Below are 17,846 nucleotides of genomic sequence, written 5' to 3' on the forward strand. Positions count from 1 at the left end.
TGCAGGGAAAAAAATAGCAGTGTAGGGCTTATTGTGTAATCAGAACAGGGTAAGCACATGGTGGTCTAAGCACACAAAAATGGTCATGTCCTCCATGGCTGATCACAATATTCTGATCTTCACAATAGATTTTTTTCTATGCCTTTTTTTGGGAGGGGGGTTTATTTTGTTTGTTTGTTTTGAGCATGCACAGTTTGCAAGATCTTAGTGCTCTGACCAGGGATTGAATCCAAGCCACAACAATGAAAGTCCAGAATCCTAACAGTAGGCCACAGAGAACTCCCTGTGCCTTTTTTTGTTTAGAGGAAGGAAGTGGCTTTTTAAAGAAAATTATCTTTCTCTTGAGTTTTTTTTAACTACTTTCCCTTTCTGAACAACAGAAGGAAAACTGAACTAATTTAGGTAACGATGATCCAGAATAGCAAATAAGAAGCTTCTGAATGAGGACTGTGGAATTGTCTCCAAAGAGAACTGAAAACATTGAATTTTCAGCTTTTAAAATTTTCTAGTTTTCAACTTTTACACTTGATCTTAGCCAAAAGGCCAAGAAGCGATAGTTTTCAACTTTTAAAAACATTACAAATGGATGTATAGCAAAGTTGACAGGGAGTGATTGCGTGAGTTGAGTTTTTGTGTAAAAGTTGATGATAGAAGTAGAGCTAGATGTTTATAAGAGACTAAATGTGTCTGACAACATTTAATTTTTTAAATTCAGGAGTGTAAATCTGTTTGCCCGAGTTGTCACTGATAGCAGCCCATCTCAGCCTCTGCTCTTACAGGTAAAGCAGACACTTCGGATGCCACGGGGAGAGATTTGGAAACAGCGCCACTCACAAGAAGGATGATGGGCTCCAAAAGTAAAATTCTGTATTTGTCAGTATTGAGGAAAGAAAGAACGATGTATCTAAAGAAAATAACAGGTACAAAAGGTGGAAGAAATCCGTGGGCATAGCTTGACAGTAGTTTGTGGAAAAGCTGTGGAAATTTCGAAAGTTAAAGAGAGCCAAGAATATCGCCACACAGCTGAACTCTCTAGATCAAATGGAGACGAGACCTGCCTTTTCCTACACAGTCGGCCACATAACCAATAAAGTTGACTTGCCTTTTGGAGAAAAGCCAGACAGCGGTAATTGAGGTGGTGAAAACTCAAAGCCTTTTCACTGAAAAAGGAAAGAAAGACTAGAAATATATATACAGTGAGTTTTTGTTATTCATAGTAATTGTTTCATGAAGCTACCAACTGAGCTAGCAAATACACAATCACTGCTCCTAGAGGAAATACAGGTTAGGTTTCCGTGAGCCTCTAGTCACGTTTTGTTCACTGGCCCAATAAACAACTTTATAGTATACATGTTTGTTTAAAGACACCTTATTTAATATATATTGTTGATTCATTAACATGGAACTCGCAGTCAACAGCCCTGTGACTCCTGACCAAATGAAACTGATCTCAGCACATGCATTTTCTCTGGATGATCCATGCATCCCATCCTTCTTGCCCTCAGGAACACTAGATCATACTTCAGCACTCCACTTGGGAGCCATTTTCAACATCAAAAGCACCTCAAAAAGCACAAGAGTGTGACAGACGTGGCATGAAAAGGACATTTTTTTACAGTATCAGAGCTGAAATTAGCAAAAATGTTGCTTTGACCTCAGCTAGGAGCAGCTCAAGTTTCTTGTTAGTCTGCACATGTGCGTGTCCGTAGTGACCACACAAAAAACACCACAGGTACTGTTTTTGGAATTAGAAGTGAAATTTAGTTATTAGGTGATTTTGGAAAAACACAGAATCCACAAATAATGAGGAACAACTGTGTAATACTTCCCAAAACAGGGCCAGACCAGAATTGTTCTCATTTTGCAGATTAGAAAATTAAGTGATTTGAAACATGGATTGCAACTAAGTCTGTGATAATGTTGCTTAAGCAGAGACTTCACTATTGGTGTTTTTTTAAATCAACTTTATTAAGGGCTAAATTTCACACAGCAAAGAGCACACATATTAAGTATATTGTTTGGTAAATTTTGGCAAATTTATTCACCCACATAACCACTACCAAAGGCATGATAGAGGGCATTGTCATTACCCCAAAATGTTGCCTTTGCCACTTCCCAGTCAGGCCACATGCCCTAGTCACATCCATCACTGAGCTATTTAGATCTGTTTCCACGAGTTTCATATAAATGGAATCAAAACAACATACTCATACGTCGCATATTTTGAAATAAAGCCATGTTGTTGCCTGTGTCCATAGTTCATTTTTTATTGTTTAATATTTCATAGTATGGATATGTCATTTATTATGTTACTATATGTCATTATTCACCTATTGATAGATAATTTGGGTTGAATTGTTTCTAATTTGGGGCTGTTATGAATAAATAACAATATTCAGATACAAGTCTTTCTGTGGATATATTTTTGTTTCTCTTAGGTATCAGTAAATAGGAGTGGGATTTCTGGAAAGTGTATATTTACCTCTGTAAGAAACCACTAAAATATTTTCCAAAGCAGTATGATTTTACATGCCTGTTAATGATGCATGAGGGTCCCATTTGCTCCACATCCTCACCAGTACTTGGTATTGTCAGCCTTTTCAATTTTAGCCATTCTGATGGGTGTATCTTATTGTGGTTTTAATTTGCATTTCCCTCATGACATCTTTTCCTGTGCAGTTGGCCATTTGTATATCTTTTTGGTGACGTATCTGTTTACTTTCTTAATAGGTCAAGATGAAAGAATTCTTTCTGTGTTCTAAATGCAAGTGCTTTTTGCAGATATGTGTTACCTAGTTTTAGCTTTACTATAAGGTCTTCTCTCATAGCTCAGTTTGTAAAGAATCTGCCTGCAATGCAGGAGACCCCGGTTCAATTCCTGGGTCAGGAAGATCTACTGGAGAAAGGGATAGGCTACCCACTCCAGTATTCTTGGGCTTCCCTTCTGGTTAAGCTGGTAAAGAATCTACCCCCAATGCGGGATACCTAAGTTCGATCCCCGGGTTGGGAAGATCCCCTGGAGAAGGGAAAGGCTACCCACTCCAGTATCCTGGCCTGGAGAATTCCATGGACTGTATAGTCCATGGGGTCCCAAAGAGTTGGACACAACTGAGCAACTTTCACTTTCACTTTTCATTAGGTCTATGATCCGTTTCACATTAATTTCTGTTTAAGCTGTGAGTTAAGGATTATGGGATATTGTTTTCCAAATGAACATTCAATTGTTACAGTACCACTCAGTGAAGATGCTATAATTTTTTCATTGTATTATTTTCACTTCTTTGTCAGAAAATCAGTTGACCATTAGGGTCTACTTCTGGACTTATTTCTGTTAAATTAATTTTCATGTCATTCCTTATGCTAGTACCACTGTCTTAGTTACTGTAGTTGTGTAAGTGTTGGAATCAGGTAGTATTAGTCCCCCAACTTGTTCTTTTTAAAATATGTTTTGGCAATTCTAGGTCCTTTGCATTTTGATGTGAATTTGTGAATCAGCTTATCAATTTCTACCCCAAAAACCCTGCTAAAAATTTTATTAGGATTGTGTATAATCTATAATTTTAAGATTTTTCATGTGTGAATATGTCTCTTCATTTTTCTGAGTCTTCTTTAATTTTCTCAGCAGTGTTTACTGGTTTCAGTATATGTATCTATTTTTAAATAGTTTTATGGTGTCATAAATGACGTTTTTTCCATTTTAAATTCCAGTTATTTTGCATACATGCTAGTATACAGAAATACAATGCATATCTGTCTATTGGCCTTGTATCCTGGGACCATGTGAAACTTGCATGCTAATATAGCAACTTTGTAAATAGGTTCCTATTTGAAAAATCAAAATAATATGGAAAGTGGACAGAACTTTTTTTAAAGTGCCCTGTACATTGTAAGATTACAGAGTATACTGAAGATCCAGTTGTGAACTAGACTATTAATACGTAACCAGTTTGCTTTTGGACAGATCCCTTAACTTTTAAATAATGAAAATCTTGCCAAAGGATTGGTTGAAAAGAAATTAGAAATGAATTTTCCCAATGAAATCAAACTAATAAAAAGCACATGTCAAGTTTTGTCGGGGGTGGGGGGGGTTGTGTGTTTTGTTTTGTTTTGTTTTTTAATTTTTAAAATCATTCTGGGTCTCAGGAAAATTACCACTTCCTTCCAAAAATCTAAATAAACAAAGGCACAAGATAATGAGTTGCAAAATCTCCTTGGAGCACATGCACTCTAAAAGAAGAGAGAAGATGATGAAGAAAATGACAACATACAAAACTGTGTGAAAAGACAATGAGTTTTCACCAGTTCATCCTTTAACAAAGTGTTTCAGTCTCTCTCCTGGAACCGCTGAAGGACTAGGGAATAGTAAGGAAAGAACAGAGAAGAGTGAGTTAGAAGAGTGTCCCACAGGCCACCCTTTTGATGAGACCAGTTGCTGAAAATATGGATTCTCCATTAGTGTAATTCCTATGAAATTCTGCTGCCCAGATTCCAGTCTTGTTTGCTTTGGCAATCCTTCTCCCTGCCCGAGAAATGGCTGCAATTGGCTTTGAGTGAAGAAATTTTAAAACCCTGAGATACAATGGGGCCCTTGTTAAGGATGGGGGTAGAACTAGGTAATAGAATTTTTTCTGCCAGAGGTCTTTATCTCGCGTTAACGTGCCAAACGTAGTCATTGAAGAGGCAAGGACTGGCCATTTTGTTATTTTGATCTGGCCACTCACCCAGACTGTTCTTGGTATTTGACATCTATATGACTCCAGCATTCCCTCCTATGCACCAGAGTTTTTGAGCCAGGTGGCTGCCAGGGTATGGCCTTGAGTCAGACCTCACTGGCTGCCATGCACCGGATTGCTGGCTCTCCTGCCAGAAGGCAATGGCTGAGTGAGTGTCACCATATAAGCCAGTCTGTGGCTCCTCTTGTTCCCTGGCTGAGCTGAGAGAGCAGTGCTTTGCCTTTTCTCTGTAGCACATGTGGGCATGTGAAAACACACACCCTCGTAACTTGGGGTTACCAACCTAAAGGTCAGGGACTGAATCTGCTGGCATGGTATCTGACTTATGGCCAACCGAGAGGACATTTTGTGTGGGTAGAGCATAGGCCCAGCAGCCAGCAACCCTGGCTCAGGACCTGAGCTGGCTGTCAGCAGAGCTTGCACCTGCGCCATGACAACCTCGTTTCTCAGGTAACCCACCTTTCCTGGGTAACCAAGCTGAGGAGAGGCATTGTGGCTCCTGCATGCCTGTTAGCAAGAATTTCTGATCTGTGTGTGGTTCTGAGTGCATGAGTGCCTTGCCGTGGAGAGCACAGGGGGTCTACCTTGCCTATTTGCCAAGCCTCCCTGTTGTGCTACTTTGCAGGGTGGAATAGGAAGTAGGTGGGGTGCACATGTGAGTCTCTCCTGTAGTTCAGACAGGACCATCTCTGACCCTTGCCCCCCTCAGGCTGACTGATTCTCCAGTGTAAACCAGAGCCTGCAGAGGTGGAGGACAGACAGCAGAATTCCATTTTGGTCTGTTTAGCTTTATGTTCCAAAACTTAGAAATACTCATTCTTTTCAAATAATTTCAGTCTCAAAAGATAATAAAAAAAAAACTAATGAAGTACTGAAGCATCTGCAATTTTTGTTTCTTGCCAGTTTTTTCCTCTGCCTTCACCTTCTAATTTGAAGTACCTGGTACTTGCAGTGAGCACTGTGGGAAGCAGGGGGTTTTCTAAAGAGCCTGTCTGTTGAAAACATGCCCAGAGGCAGGTGGGTGGCCATTGGGAATATGTGGATTGAGTAGGTTGGGTTTCACCGATTTCCTTTTGGTTCAGTTTAGGTTCAGTTTACATACACACAGACATCTAAGACTTGGCTTGCATAACATTAGAGCAGACATCTCAGTGATCCCCAAAAGAGCATAATCAAAATACTGTAAGCCTCAGCTGTGGATAGGTAAACACAATTGTGTCATGTCTCAAAAAATTGGGCATAGCTTTGACTTCTGTTGTGTTGGGTCTTCACTTGTGCCCCAAAAATGATGAATTGCAGGACTCCTAAGAAGAGAGTGGCTCCCCTCTTCCACCTGCCCAGGTAATACCATTTAGAGGTAGAGTTTGCCCAATCCCGTTCCTACCTTCTCAAGGCTAGTTCAGCTCCTGCTTGGAGTTTGTGTGAGGAAATACAATGATGACATGAGACAGTTTGGAATGTGCATATTATGCTTGATCACTAGAGTATTTTTAAGACTTATCCTAGTCTTTAAAAAAGTTACCTTGTATTCATTGCAAAGTGTCTAGATCTAACTAACTGCTCCACCTCCACAGCTTTTCCTCAAAAAAAAAAAAAAAAAAAAAAGCTCTATACTGCCCTGGAAACCCACTTCCAAAGTAGGCTGGACTAACCAGCTGGTGACCCAAGTCAAGGGGGAAGCAGAAGACCCAGGGGAGGGGACTGGGGGATGGCCAGGAGTGGGTGCTTTTACTTCATCTTTGAGAAGAAAGATGATCCTCTGATCCCACAGAGGTGCCCACTTAACGTTGTTCTTGAGTTTTCTGCATTCTTAGTATGGAATCCTTGAAGACAGTTGGGAGCAAGGCTGGAAGCAACCTAGTGCTTAGTCTGTGGCAGGAAGGCAGAGCCCTTAGAACAAGAGAGGGCCCTGCTATGGGCTGAGTTGTTTCCCAGGAAAAGATATACGGAAACCTAACCCCTGAGACCTGTGAATATTGACCTTATTTAGAAATAGGGTCTTTACAGTTGTAATTAAGTTATTGAGGTAGTAGACACCCTTAATGACTGGTGTCCTTAGAATAGACACCGGGAGGAGTGTGTAGAGACATGGGGACTAAAGACCACGTGATGGTGCAAGGAGTGACTGGAGCGATGCTGCCACAAGCCAGGGGACAGCTGAGCCCCCAGAAATTAGAAGAGGCAAGGGAGGACCTCCCCTGGAGCCTTTGGAGGGAGTGGCCCTGCCAACACCTTGATTTCAGACTTCCAGCCTCCCCAACTGTGAGAGAAGAAATGTTCATTGTTTTTAAGTCTCCCAGTTTCTGGCACATTGTTAACGGAAGCTGTAGCAAACTATGAAGAAAAAGGAGATAATACTAAAACTGAACCTTATCTGCTGGCTACTTTTGGTTACAGCTGGCCTCACTGTAACCCTGGCTTTTGATTAATGCCATTAAGAAACCACCATTGAACCTTAAGACTTTTCAGAGACGTGAGAAGCACCTGGGCTCAGAGAATGGTTTTTACCCAAACAGTTGCATTTACAGGTCCCTTTCAGTCACATAACTACTGAGACAGGCTGATGAAATAGTGAGACATGCTCCCGAGTCCAAGCTTCCTGACACCAAAGTCTGTGAGCCCCACTGTCATTTGGGAGGGACATGTTGGCACCACTCAGCATGAGATTCAAGAAGACAATACAGTGTGGACTCAGCGTTTTTATTCATAAGCTGTAAGCAGATACATGATCTTTTCTCTACTATGCTTTCTCATCTTTCTGTGGACCAGCAGTCTCAGTGTGGGAGCAATGGGGAAGCAACAGGGAACCTCTAGTGACACCAGGAGGCCCCACAGGCCTTTGCTCACCTCAGAAAATCATCTGCCAAGAAGCGCAAGCCTGGACATTTCCTTCCGTGAGAATAGAAGGCCCTAGGCGACTGAGGCCCTGTGAAGGGGCCTGTTTGTGTGCGGGAGAGGTACCCGAAAACCGGGGGTGGGCAGGTGTCTCAGTCTCCATCTTCTGTGTCCCTCAAACCGAGGTCAGATGTGGTGGCGGTTGTAGAGATAGGATGGGTATAGGCCGTCGTAATGCCATTGACGCCACTGCTCGATGGTCTCCCGGCTTCTCTCTTCCTGTTCTGGGGACAAGAGATGAAGTCCTCATGTGAGGATGGAGGGCTCGGATCTGGGCACAGCCATCAAGTCCCCCAAAAGTATACACTGTACCCCCGTGACATGAACCATTGTGCCTGTGTACATGGGTGACAGATAGAATGTCTCAGCTGGAAGGGCCTAAAAGGATGCTGAATCTAAAGCCTCCCTTTTACAGATCTGGCCTAGTGCTAGATGCCAGGAGAGCAGAAACCAGGATCCTACATTCCGTTCATTGCACGTTCCTGCTCAGCCAGCAAATTCGGGATAGCCGCATACAAAAACTGGCCCAGAGACTCACCAACTAAGACAGAATACAAAATCACAGTGGCAGAAAAATAGATTGCAAAAGCATACTGTTGAAAAACTCATGAAAGGAAGTCGCTGTCAATTTCAAGTGATGGGATTGTGAGTGAGGTTTTCTGTTTCTTAGCTTTAAAAGTAAAGTTACATTGTTACAACTAATTGGGAAAAGGGCTGGACCAAGCAAGTGCAGGGAACTTGATAACTGCTGATTCTGGATGATGGTTATATGAGGGTTTGTTATAATACATATTTTAACATATCTTTGAAATGTTTCATCATAAAAAACTAGAAAGAACAGAAGGGAGTTTTTAATGAGTAAGAAATCTCAATTTTCTGTCCTTGATGAGATGTGTTTCTGAATAGGGCTTCCGTTGTGGCTCAACTGGTAAGAATCCAAATAACACATTTGTGAAGCTATGGAATTAGGCTCCCGATGCCAGTTCAGGACTGCCTGTTAGCCACTGTTGTTGCTCAGTTAGTAAGTTGTGTCCGACTCTTTGAGACTGCACGGACTGCCCTGTCCTTGTTAGCCAGTGTTAGGTACCACTGAACCATGAGCAGACATCCCAAGGCCATCAGTGTTTAAAAAGCATCCTCAAAACGTTAAACAGAATTACCATGTGGGAATAGATGAAAAAGATGAAATGTGGGAAGACAGACTGTAATGTCTAGATATGTCTGTGTGTATTCAGCCATGAAAAGGAATGTGGTTTTAACATCTGCTATAACATGAATGAACCTTGGAACGTGCTAGGTGAAACACACCAGACACAAAAAGAAAGATATTGTGTGATTTGTCTTCTGTGAAGTATGTAGTATAGGCAAATCTGTATGGACAGAGAATATATTAGAAGTTTCCAGAGGCTGTGGAGATAGGAATTAATGCACGATGGGTGCAAAGTTTGAGGTGATGAAAGTGTTTTGGAAATAAATAATGGTGGTGGTTGTGAATGTACTAAACACCACTGAATTGTACACTTAAAATAAGCAAAGGTGACAAATTTAATATTCTGTATATTTTACCACAATTTTTTTTTTTTTAGTATTTGGGGAGAATGTTGGATAGAAAGTTAATAGAAGATAATAGCAAGCTCTATGATGCATTTGATCATCCTTCGTTTACAGAAACATGGGCTTTGCTGTCAAACACGCCTGCGTTTAAATTCCTTACTACATATGTCACCTTGGACATTCACATATTCTTTCAAAGACTGGGTTTTTGAAACTGTAAACTGGAAATTGTAAGACCGGAAAACTGGCTATAGGATTATGTAGTTCAGTACAGAGTCTGGCAGGACAAGTGCTCAACCGATGATAACAGCTGCTGTCACCGCATCCCCCAAAGGCCTGTGTCCTGCAGCCTTTTCATCTGTGGGCAGCACCCGAGGCCTAAGCTTCAGTCTCCTCTAGCTTTGCTGGAGGACCTAGCATCCCTCAGATGCCTCACCCCTCATCCTGATTCATTGTGGAAGGAAAACAGTGAACATTTTCCATCCAGGGGCCAGGGATTTCGACCTGAAACATTTAAAAATGCACAAAAGAAAATGCTGTTATTGATACTATGAGTTTAAAAAAAAACACTGAAAGAATTTTAGAGGCCACATTCTCATTTTTTAAATGCCTTACCCCAAGCTGTCTACCAAGTTAAACAAATCTGTAACAGAAATATTTGTCTCCGAGTTACAACAGTCTTAGCTTTTTCTGGGACGATCAATTTGCCAGGATCCTGCCCAACACCTGTCTGCAGAGCTCAGGCAGGTGTCACCTGCAAGACAGTAGGTGTGGCCTGCAGCCCTCTGGGACCTAGTGATGGTGTCCTTTCCACTAAGAGATGCCCTCAGGGCACCTCACCTCTCAAATGCACCAGAGCAAGCAAGTGAGGAGGTTGGTGACTTCAGAAATGAAATCACACTTTCTCTAACAAAGGTCACCTTAACTGGGGTCTTAATGCCTACGCTCACCTGCATCAAAGAACTTACTCAGAAGCATTTCAATCTTGAAGTTTCAAGAAAGACCAAAAAAGTCATAAACACACACGTTGGCCTGCCTGGTCTGAACCCTGTACATGTTCTGTGGATTTCTGGCCATGAGTGACACATGAGAGTAGTCAATGAATACGAAGTCAAATCCCCTCAGTGTGGAAGGCTGTGGTTCGAAGGTAGAGTGTCCATCCACCCATGCCCACACCCAGAAGCCCTGCTGAAACCAGCATTCCCAAGGGGAGACTGGAGCCATCTCCCAGGAGCAGAGGGTGGGGATGAGGTGTGCAGACTGCCTGGTGAGAGACACACAGGCAAAGGCCAAGGCTTTCCAAACAAGACACTCACAGTGACTGGATGGGTTTGCAAACCACATGGGAACTTGCAGGGGCCCAATGCTATGAGTGAGGGGAGCCATCCGGGGGGCTGTAGGTGTTCAAGTTGGAGTGGAGAGGGTACAGAACTGAGTTCATTTGTCAGGTTTGCTTCCACCAGTCAGAAAACACTGATAATAGTGACTAGGGAAGTGAAGTCCTAGGTTTTCCAGGATGGGCAGTTCTAGAGTCATGATGTTGATGTAAGTCCAAGCCACTTGAAAATGAGTTTGAAATCCCTCCAACCCAACCCTGGGAACGATGGCACAAGTGTAGGTACTGAGACAGAGCACTCCCAAGTAGGAGGAGAAAACACCATCACCCAAAAACTCCCCAGCCCCACAGTCCCCAACCAGTGGGTAGGCTCTGTGTTCTGGCCTCTTCCATGCCTTCTCAGGTTCTGTAGTTACTTTTGTGACTTTCTCCCCTTTTTATTTTTTTCTGAGACTCCCATAGATATGAATTGAAAGTAGAGCTGCTCTTATCTCCCTCCTCTAATTAAAACTTGGGACATAAATAAAATTTGAGGAAAAGTATAGGCAGATCACATGGTTTTCCCACAAGCTTCCAATTCCCTAAAGTCACCGGCTGATGAGCTCTTACCGTCGTTTTGCTCCTCCACGAAGTTCTCAAACTCGTTCCTTTGCTCTTCATGATACTCTCTCCGCAGCTCGTCTGCCCGCAGCTTCTGCCTGTTCTCCACTGGGGGAGGGGAAGGCGAGAGTTGCCCCCAAGAATAGGGGCAGCCACATGCTTTGAGGGGGGGGCACCAATCATTCTGCATAAGAAACTCAGGTGCTGATGAGGCTGTTTGTGAGGGGTAAGTGCAGGGCCTCACTGCAGTGGTTCACCCCCTCACATAGACTTTAAAACCTGAGGGACCCGGGAGAGCATCCCAGCCAACCACCTCATTTTGTGACTTTAGAGGACCGAGACCCCAAAAGGTGAAGCCATTTAGCTCTAGTCATAAAATGAGTGGTGTGGCCAGGCTTGCTGGCCCTCCCAGAAACTAGGAGTTCTCTCAGACGATAGAAATGAATTCCATGAGGGAATAATCCAACTTCACACTAACACTTGCATATCCATTCTGTAACTTTGAACACCTCTCATGGCCAGAATATATGCTAAGCACTGGGATTAAAAAATCAAGCAAGAAAGATCCTGTCCCTCTGCCTAAGAAGTCTGTAGTCCGCTTAAGGAAAAAGATAGGAAAATAAATTGCACCCAACATTATGGCTGCTATGATGGAAATCACCACAGGGCCTGAAGGTAGATGGTGTTGTCATCTTTACATTGACCTCTTCAGTGTGAGAACTGTGATTGTCTGGAGGAAATTATTTCAACAGCACCTCAGTCTCCCCACTGTGACATGAGGAAATCACACCATACTTGTGTGAGGCACTCTGAGGGACTAGCTCTCCTGCCCCACTTGTGGCCTTCCTGCCTATGGAGCTTTCCAGTGAAAGCCTCATCAAAAGAAGTATCTTGAAACTCAGAGAGCCACAAATTGCATCTCTGACTCTGCAGTAAATAAGACAACATGCTGGATGCTGTTTTTATACCATTCACCGTGTACCCAGGATACATCCCTCCTCAGGAGCGTGCCTTTCCTCCAATTAGTTCCTTTCACCGTAAAGTAACTTGCATCTTTACCCAGAAGCTTAGAGATAGGAGATGCCTGTTTTTTGCTTCCAAGTTTGTTTATCAAAGTGTTGCCTTCTTTACTGAACCTGAGACATAAGTGGGCATTGTTCTGCCCAGCGCCAGAGCTGACGGGGTGACAGCAGATGAACTCAGGTGCATCCGAGGTGTTCACCAGGTTGTCCTGGACACCCATGCCTGAAACCCTGAGCTTCCAACCTGGGTGACAGATCTCTGGCTTAATCACGCACCTCGTTCTGAATCCCCTTAAAGGATGGAAACTATTCGCCTCCTAAATTCACGCCCATTCCCCACTGGGAGCCTGCCAGAAGGTTGCTTCTCTCATTTCCATTAAGAACTGCCCAAGCTCCATCACAGTCTTTTCAGGGTTTCTTGACATTTGCTAACCTTTAAATCCCAAATTGTGTGAGGCCTGGAGATACTCCCAGTGTGGGTTGTACTTCTCCAATTAAAAAATAAATAAATAAATAAATAAATAAAAGCTAATTTTATCTCCAAGCATTTTCATCTCACTTCTTGCCCATCATTTGAAAACAGTCCTCTATTATTTTCACTGAGCGAGTTACCTTGCTGAGTGTGCTGAGAGGCACAAAGAGTTTATTCAGACACACAGAAGTGACGAATCAAGCCTTGGACTCAGCGACTGTCAGAGCTGAGTCCTTGGAAGAATCTAGTTCAAGGACAGAAAACTCAAATGCTTTCAAGGGTCGGCAGGTCATGGAAACGAGGGTCGTTGCCAGGCAGGGGACACCAAGGCCAACTTTAGGCTGAGGAAACATCCTTCCAAGCTCAAAAGTCTCCCAACTGCATTGGAAGTGAAGACTTAAAAACAGTGCTGGCTGAACACCACTCTTTAAATAAGGGGCTTATAAATAAGGAAACTTGGGCCCGGGGAGAGGAAGTGGTCAAGGCCACTTAGCAGCAAAGCTGTCCCCAAACCCACGTTTCCAGTTTCCTGTCGCACGTGCCTCTTCCTGCCCGCAGTGCTGCTTTCTTGCCTATAAAGGTACACCACAGATTATCCACAAAGCACACGCTGAGCTGCTGTGTCCGCACTCCCCAGAACAGATTTCCCCCACAACTTTTTTTGTTTTTTGGCTGCTCCACGTGCATGTGGGATCTTAGTTCCCCAACTGCAGATTGACCCGTGTCCTCTCAGTGAAAGTGCAAAGTCTTAACCACTGAACCACCAGGGAAGTTCTCCCTCTTAACATTTGTGACCTTCAGAAATTGAGATGCAGTTCATCAGCTTCAGTGCATTCATGTGGCCCTGTCCCTCTTTGTTCCTTACCCCGACAGCATAGCCAATCAATACTGACCTACAGTCAAAGAAACATGGTGTAACTTCTGATTCAGAGCTACAGTTACTTTGACACCCGAGGACCCTGGCCTGAGTTGAGTCCTCGGTCCCTGGCCATCCCCGCAGCCCAGCGGGGAGAGGGAAGGAGCAGGAAGGAGCAAGAGCAGAAGGCAGGCCACAGCATCTTACCATTGACCTCGTCTTGGGATCTAGGGGACCGCTTGCTGCGCTTCTTGAGGAAATTCAAGGCATCTGATTCCTGCATGAAAATCTCTTCCACGTCTGAAACCCGAGGAGAGAGGCCGGTCACACGGGTTCACCAAGGCTACCTCAGGAGCCAACCCATCCACCCCGCACCCTCGGGCAGCCCCGGTACTCACCTTCCTGTGCCTCTTGTCCTACCACCTGCCTCATGCCCACTGACACAGCGGCCCCCTCCTGCAGCACTGTGGGACGAGAGCACAGCGTGAGGGCTGCAGCACCCCAAGGGAAGTCCTCACCCCCAGGCAGGCCAGGGCGGTCCTTCCCAGGCCCTGTGACTTGCCCTGGAGCCCTGAATACAAGTACCAGCCGCCGTCAGTCTCCCCGGGAAACTGTCAGACAAGCTTTTTCCCTGTGCTGCATTATGTTACACATGCACACACAAGTACAGCCTTCTTAACAACAGACACCCTCTTCACCTGGGCCGCCCAAGTCTCCTCACCTGACAACAGGTCCCTCCTGTAACCTCCCCATACTCACTGGACAGGACTGCAATGGCTGCGAGACAGATCAGAAACGGCTGTCTCCAGGCCATCTTTGGAAAGGCTGAAGCTCTGTCTAGGGACCAAAGAGAGGATTCTGCAGACCCTGAGGTTGCCAGGTCCTCACTTCTGTGTCAGGCAGGCCAGCAGGGAGGGAGAGAGAGAGGCAGGAGGCAGGGATGCCACTGAGGGGGTGTGGGAGGGATCCCAGCCGTGACTTCCATTGGCTGCTCCTACCAGAGCACTGGAGATGTTTTTGGCACCTTGCAAACCTCACAGAAGCAGAGCTTGTCATTGGGGCCCAAGCCGGGACAGTTCTGAAGTGGCCTTTCCAAGATCTGAACCCTAGCAGTTGCTGCTGGAACACCCAGCCTCTGAGACAGGATTCCAAAGATCAAGAACAAGTTTCAGAGGCCCCTGGCATCTGCTTCAGAGGAGGTGGGGACTCTAGTCCTGGAGGCTGAAGTATCCAGGAGGGAGGGAGGGAGGGAGGCTCAGTGGGTGGATTTGATTCAGCTGTCAGGCTAGAAGAACCGTAAAAGCTGGAAGACCCCGCCTCAGAGTGATGCTCACATGGACATGTGGGCTGTCCTGATGGCCCCCAGCTTAACATGTCCCCAGCTGATGCTGACTTTTAAGAGAAGCACAGACCCCTTTCAAGACTTCAAGGAAAAGAGACAGTCAGCCTTCTGAGGAGGAGTGGGGGAGCACAATGTGGGTGGACTTCTCAAAGGCACGCCCTGTGTAGGGGAGAAAGTACATTCCCAGAATTGGGAATGCTGATGGAATCCAAGCCCTCTGAGACCGTCAGCCTCCAGTCCCTGAGGAGCACTGTTCTTAACACTGTCATTTATTCTGAACTGTCCAAAGAATCACCTTTGGGTATTGGTTAGAATTGTCCTAATGGTGACCATCACTAGACCCACCCACACAAAGCTCCCATTTCATTAGACATGTGTAGTAACATCCCACTTGGACCATTGGCAGGAAAAGAACGTTAATAGCAACAACAACAACAACAAAAATAGCCAAGGCAGAGCAAACAAAACAAATGAATTGTTTTCTTGGTGTCTGGGAGCACACAGAGGGCTCCCCTTCGACACTGGCTGGCCTGCTTAACCAGGCACAGGTGGGCTCTGCACGGTCACTCCAAGAGGGGTAATGCCCATGAAAACATATCTGCAAGGATTTGTCTGCCAGGTTAAATGGTTGTCACTTCAAGGAGGGAAGAGCCACAAGACAGCAATGTTGTTGGGCCTCGTAGGTGAGAAAATGGGTGTGTGAAATACGATTGACATCCTTGATACCCTAGTTCTTCTTGCTGCTTTTTTAGCTCCATTCATGTCAAGCACGAACGTTTACCAAACACCTACTCTAAGCCAGGCACCTGTGCTAGTCACACACTCACCAGCTTTTAGTAAATCTGCCCTACGTGTCCTAAGTACCTTCCACCCAAGATCAGATGCTGTGCGTTCACTGGCCACGCAGAAGGGCTTAGGGAGAAATCTCAAGCCCTAGGAAGTCCTCTCTAGACCATCCTGGGAGAAAAGGGCAGGAGGTCTAAAATTCACAGAATGGAGAATGGAGGCTTGGAGTGGGATGTAAGCTCAGCTCTGGAAGAAGAAAATTACATTTCCTACATACCTAGGCTGGTGGCCTGAGATTCTTGCCGGCTACGCTGCTGTGCTGTACGGAATGGTCTAGTCACAGCTAGCCTCCAAGTATTACCTCTCAGTTGCTCCAGAGCGTTCTCTCGCTCTAGAGCTGCAGGCATCTATGCTTGCCATGCTCTTTCATTTTCTGCCTTCAGCTCCCCTGCCTCCGGGGCTGCTCACTGCGCCTGGCTGTGCTGCGGAGGTGACCTCGTGACATCATACCCCAGGAGTATAACAGGCAACCCACCTCAAGGCAAAAGCATGGTTCTTAGTGCAACTATAATTTTATGAATATGCGAAAACCCATTGAGTTGTACTCTTTACATGGATGAATTGCATAGTATGTGAGTAATATCTCAAAAAAACTGTTAGAAAAAACTTATGTATAAGAACTTCCCTGGTGGTCCAGTAGTTGAGAATCTGCCTTTCAGTGTAGGGGATGCTGGTTCAGTATCTGATGGGGGAACCAAGATCTCACATGCAGTGGGGCAACTAAGCCTACATGCTGCAATTACTGAACCCATACACTGCAACTCAAGAAACCCCCGCACGCCTCAGTGAAGACCTGGCACAGAAAAAGACATTTACATATGTACATATGTTACCCAATATGAAAACAGCTTCAGGACCTCATGTTTAAGGATCATGGGGTGGGGGTGGGTAGAGAGAGTCAGGAAGACTAGAAAGGCAATGATGACTAAGATGAGACTTGAAAGACTTCCAGAGCCCACTTAGATGGAAGGTACTGACAAAGGGCCCAGAGAAGTAAAGCCCTTTTGAGAAACTTCAGTCAGCGAGTAATAGGAGAGCAGGAGAGCACATGAACAGCTAGGGACAGCCAGGGCCTAGGTCATGGTGGAAGAGGTCTGGCCTCCATCTTTGGGAGACTAGCATGACATCTGTAAACACAGGTCTCAAGGTCAGTCCCCCAATTCATTCCCAGCATGGCCTTGGGCAGGTGATTTTACCTCTCTCTGCCTGATTCCCTGCTCTGAGACATAGATTGATGTGAGAGTTGGCAATAACGCATCCACAGTTCTTAGGACAGTGCCTGGCACACACAGATCATATATGTGTTTGTTCTCATGACTCAATAGTGGACCATTGAATGGTTTTGAGCAGGGAAGGGACACGAGCATTTTGTTTTAGGAAGATCACACCCATGATATGGAGGGTGAGAAGGATTAAAGTGGAGAGACTTAGAGAAGGCTGTTGCAGTAGTCCAGGTGAGAGATGATGTCAGCAAGTGGCAGAAGGCTCAGCAATGGAGAGGACAGATATTTTAAGAGATCAAAGGAATAGAATCAGTAAGACTGGACGACTGATTAGCTCAGGAAGTGACAGATTGGGAAGTGTGCTTTTCAGGTGGCTTGTGAGTTTTTAGTTTGACTAACTGGGTGAAAGGATGCTAAGAATCATTAGGTAAGATGGAGAAAACAGAAAAAGTTTGAAGAATGTGTCATTGGACAAAGCAAGTCCAGTGATTTGTGGATCCAAACCAGGTCTTCTGATGCTGAATCCATTGTTCTTCCCATTTCCCCCAAAATCCTAATTTTGTGAATATACTAAACTAAAATCATAATTTTATGAATAAAGATTTAATATATTCTAAGTCAATTTTAGAACACTTTCATCACCCTCTAATATAAATTCTATACCCATTAGCAGTCAATCCCCATTTACTTTCTCCATCCCCTCTAGGTCGACCACTAATCTGCTTTCTGACTCTGGATTTGCCTATTCTGGATATTTCATCTAAAAGGAATCATACCCTACATGGCCTTTTCTGACTGACTTCTTTCACTTTAAATACTGTGTTCAAGGCTCATTTAGGTTGTAACATGCATTAGTACTTCATTCCTTCTTACTGCTGAATCCTTAATCCTGTTGTATAGATATACCACATTTTATTTATCCACTCATCAGTTGATGGACATGTGAGTTATTTCTCCCTTTTGGCTG

At 44.5% G+C, this 17,846-nt stretch overlaps 2 protein-coding genes across 6 annotated transcripts in view; one reads left to right on the forward strand and one right to left on the reverse strand.

Moving 5' to 3' along the window:
- MCM10 (minichromosome maintenance 10 replication initiation factor) overlaps positions 1-4,019 on the forward strand; it is a 39,181-nt gene extending 35,162 nt beyond the window's left edge. For 2 of the 5 annotated variants that reach the window (XM_065921119.1, XM_065921118.1), the window contains exon 21: positions 780-4,009. The gene's annotated coding sequence lies outside the window, so the exon portion shown is untranslated. Of the gene's footprint in view, positions 1-764 lie in introns of all 5 variants that reach the window. The other 3 variants (XM_065921116.1, XM_065921115.1, XM_065921117.1) reach the window with 3 other exon arrangements.
- A 3,410-nt stretch (positions 4,020-7,429) lies between these two features.
- UCMA (upper zone of growth plate and cartilage matrix associated) lies at positions 7,430-14,362 on the reverse strand. Its single transcript, XM_065919573.1, has 5 exons — positions 14,228-14,362; positions 13,867-13,932; positions 13,676-13,768; positions 11,128-11,226; positions 7,430-7,852 (listed from the first exon to the last, which is right to left on the reverse strand). The coding sequence occupies exons 1-5, from the start codon at positions 14,280-14,282 to the stop codon at positions 7,755-7,757; spliced, it is 411 nt and encodes a 136-aa protein (XP_065775645.1). The 5' UTR covers positions 14,283-14,362; the 3' UTR covers positions 7,430-7,754.
- Positions 14,363-17,846: the final 3,484 nt, after the last annotated feature.

Source organism: Muntiacus reevesi, chromosome 2 (assembly GCF_963930625.1).
Source record: "Muntiacus reevesi chromosome 2, mMunRee1.1, whole genome shotgun sequence".
Lineage (NCBI taxonomy): Eukaryota > Metazoa > Chordata > Mammalia > Artiodactyla > Cervidae > Muntiacus > Muntiacus reevesi.

What these genes read in the sequence shown, in the direction of transcription:
- UCMA (XM_065919573.1), bottom strand. Translation starts at nt 14,282, where the DNA reads ATGGCCTGGAGACAGCCGTTTCTGATCTGTCTCGCAGCCATTGCAGTC. An exon ending in AGGACAAGAGGCACAGGAAG is followed by an intron (nt 13,769 to 13,866) that starts GTGAGTACCGGG and finishes CTCGGGTTTCAG; the next exon opens with ACGTGGAAGAGATTTTCATG. An exon ending in CGTGGAGGAGCAAAACGACG is followed by an intron (nt 7,853 to 11,127) that starts GTAAGAGCTCAT and finishes TCTTGTCCCCAG; the next exon opens with AACAGGAAGAGAGAAGCCGG.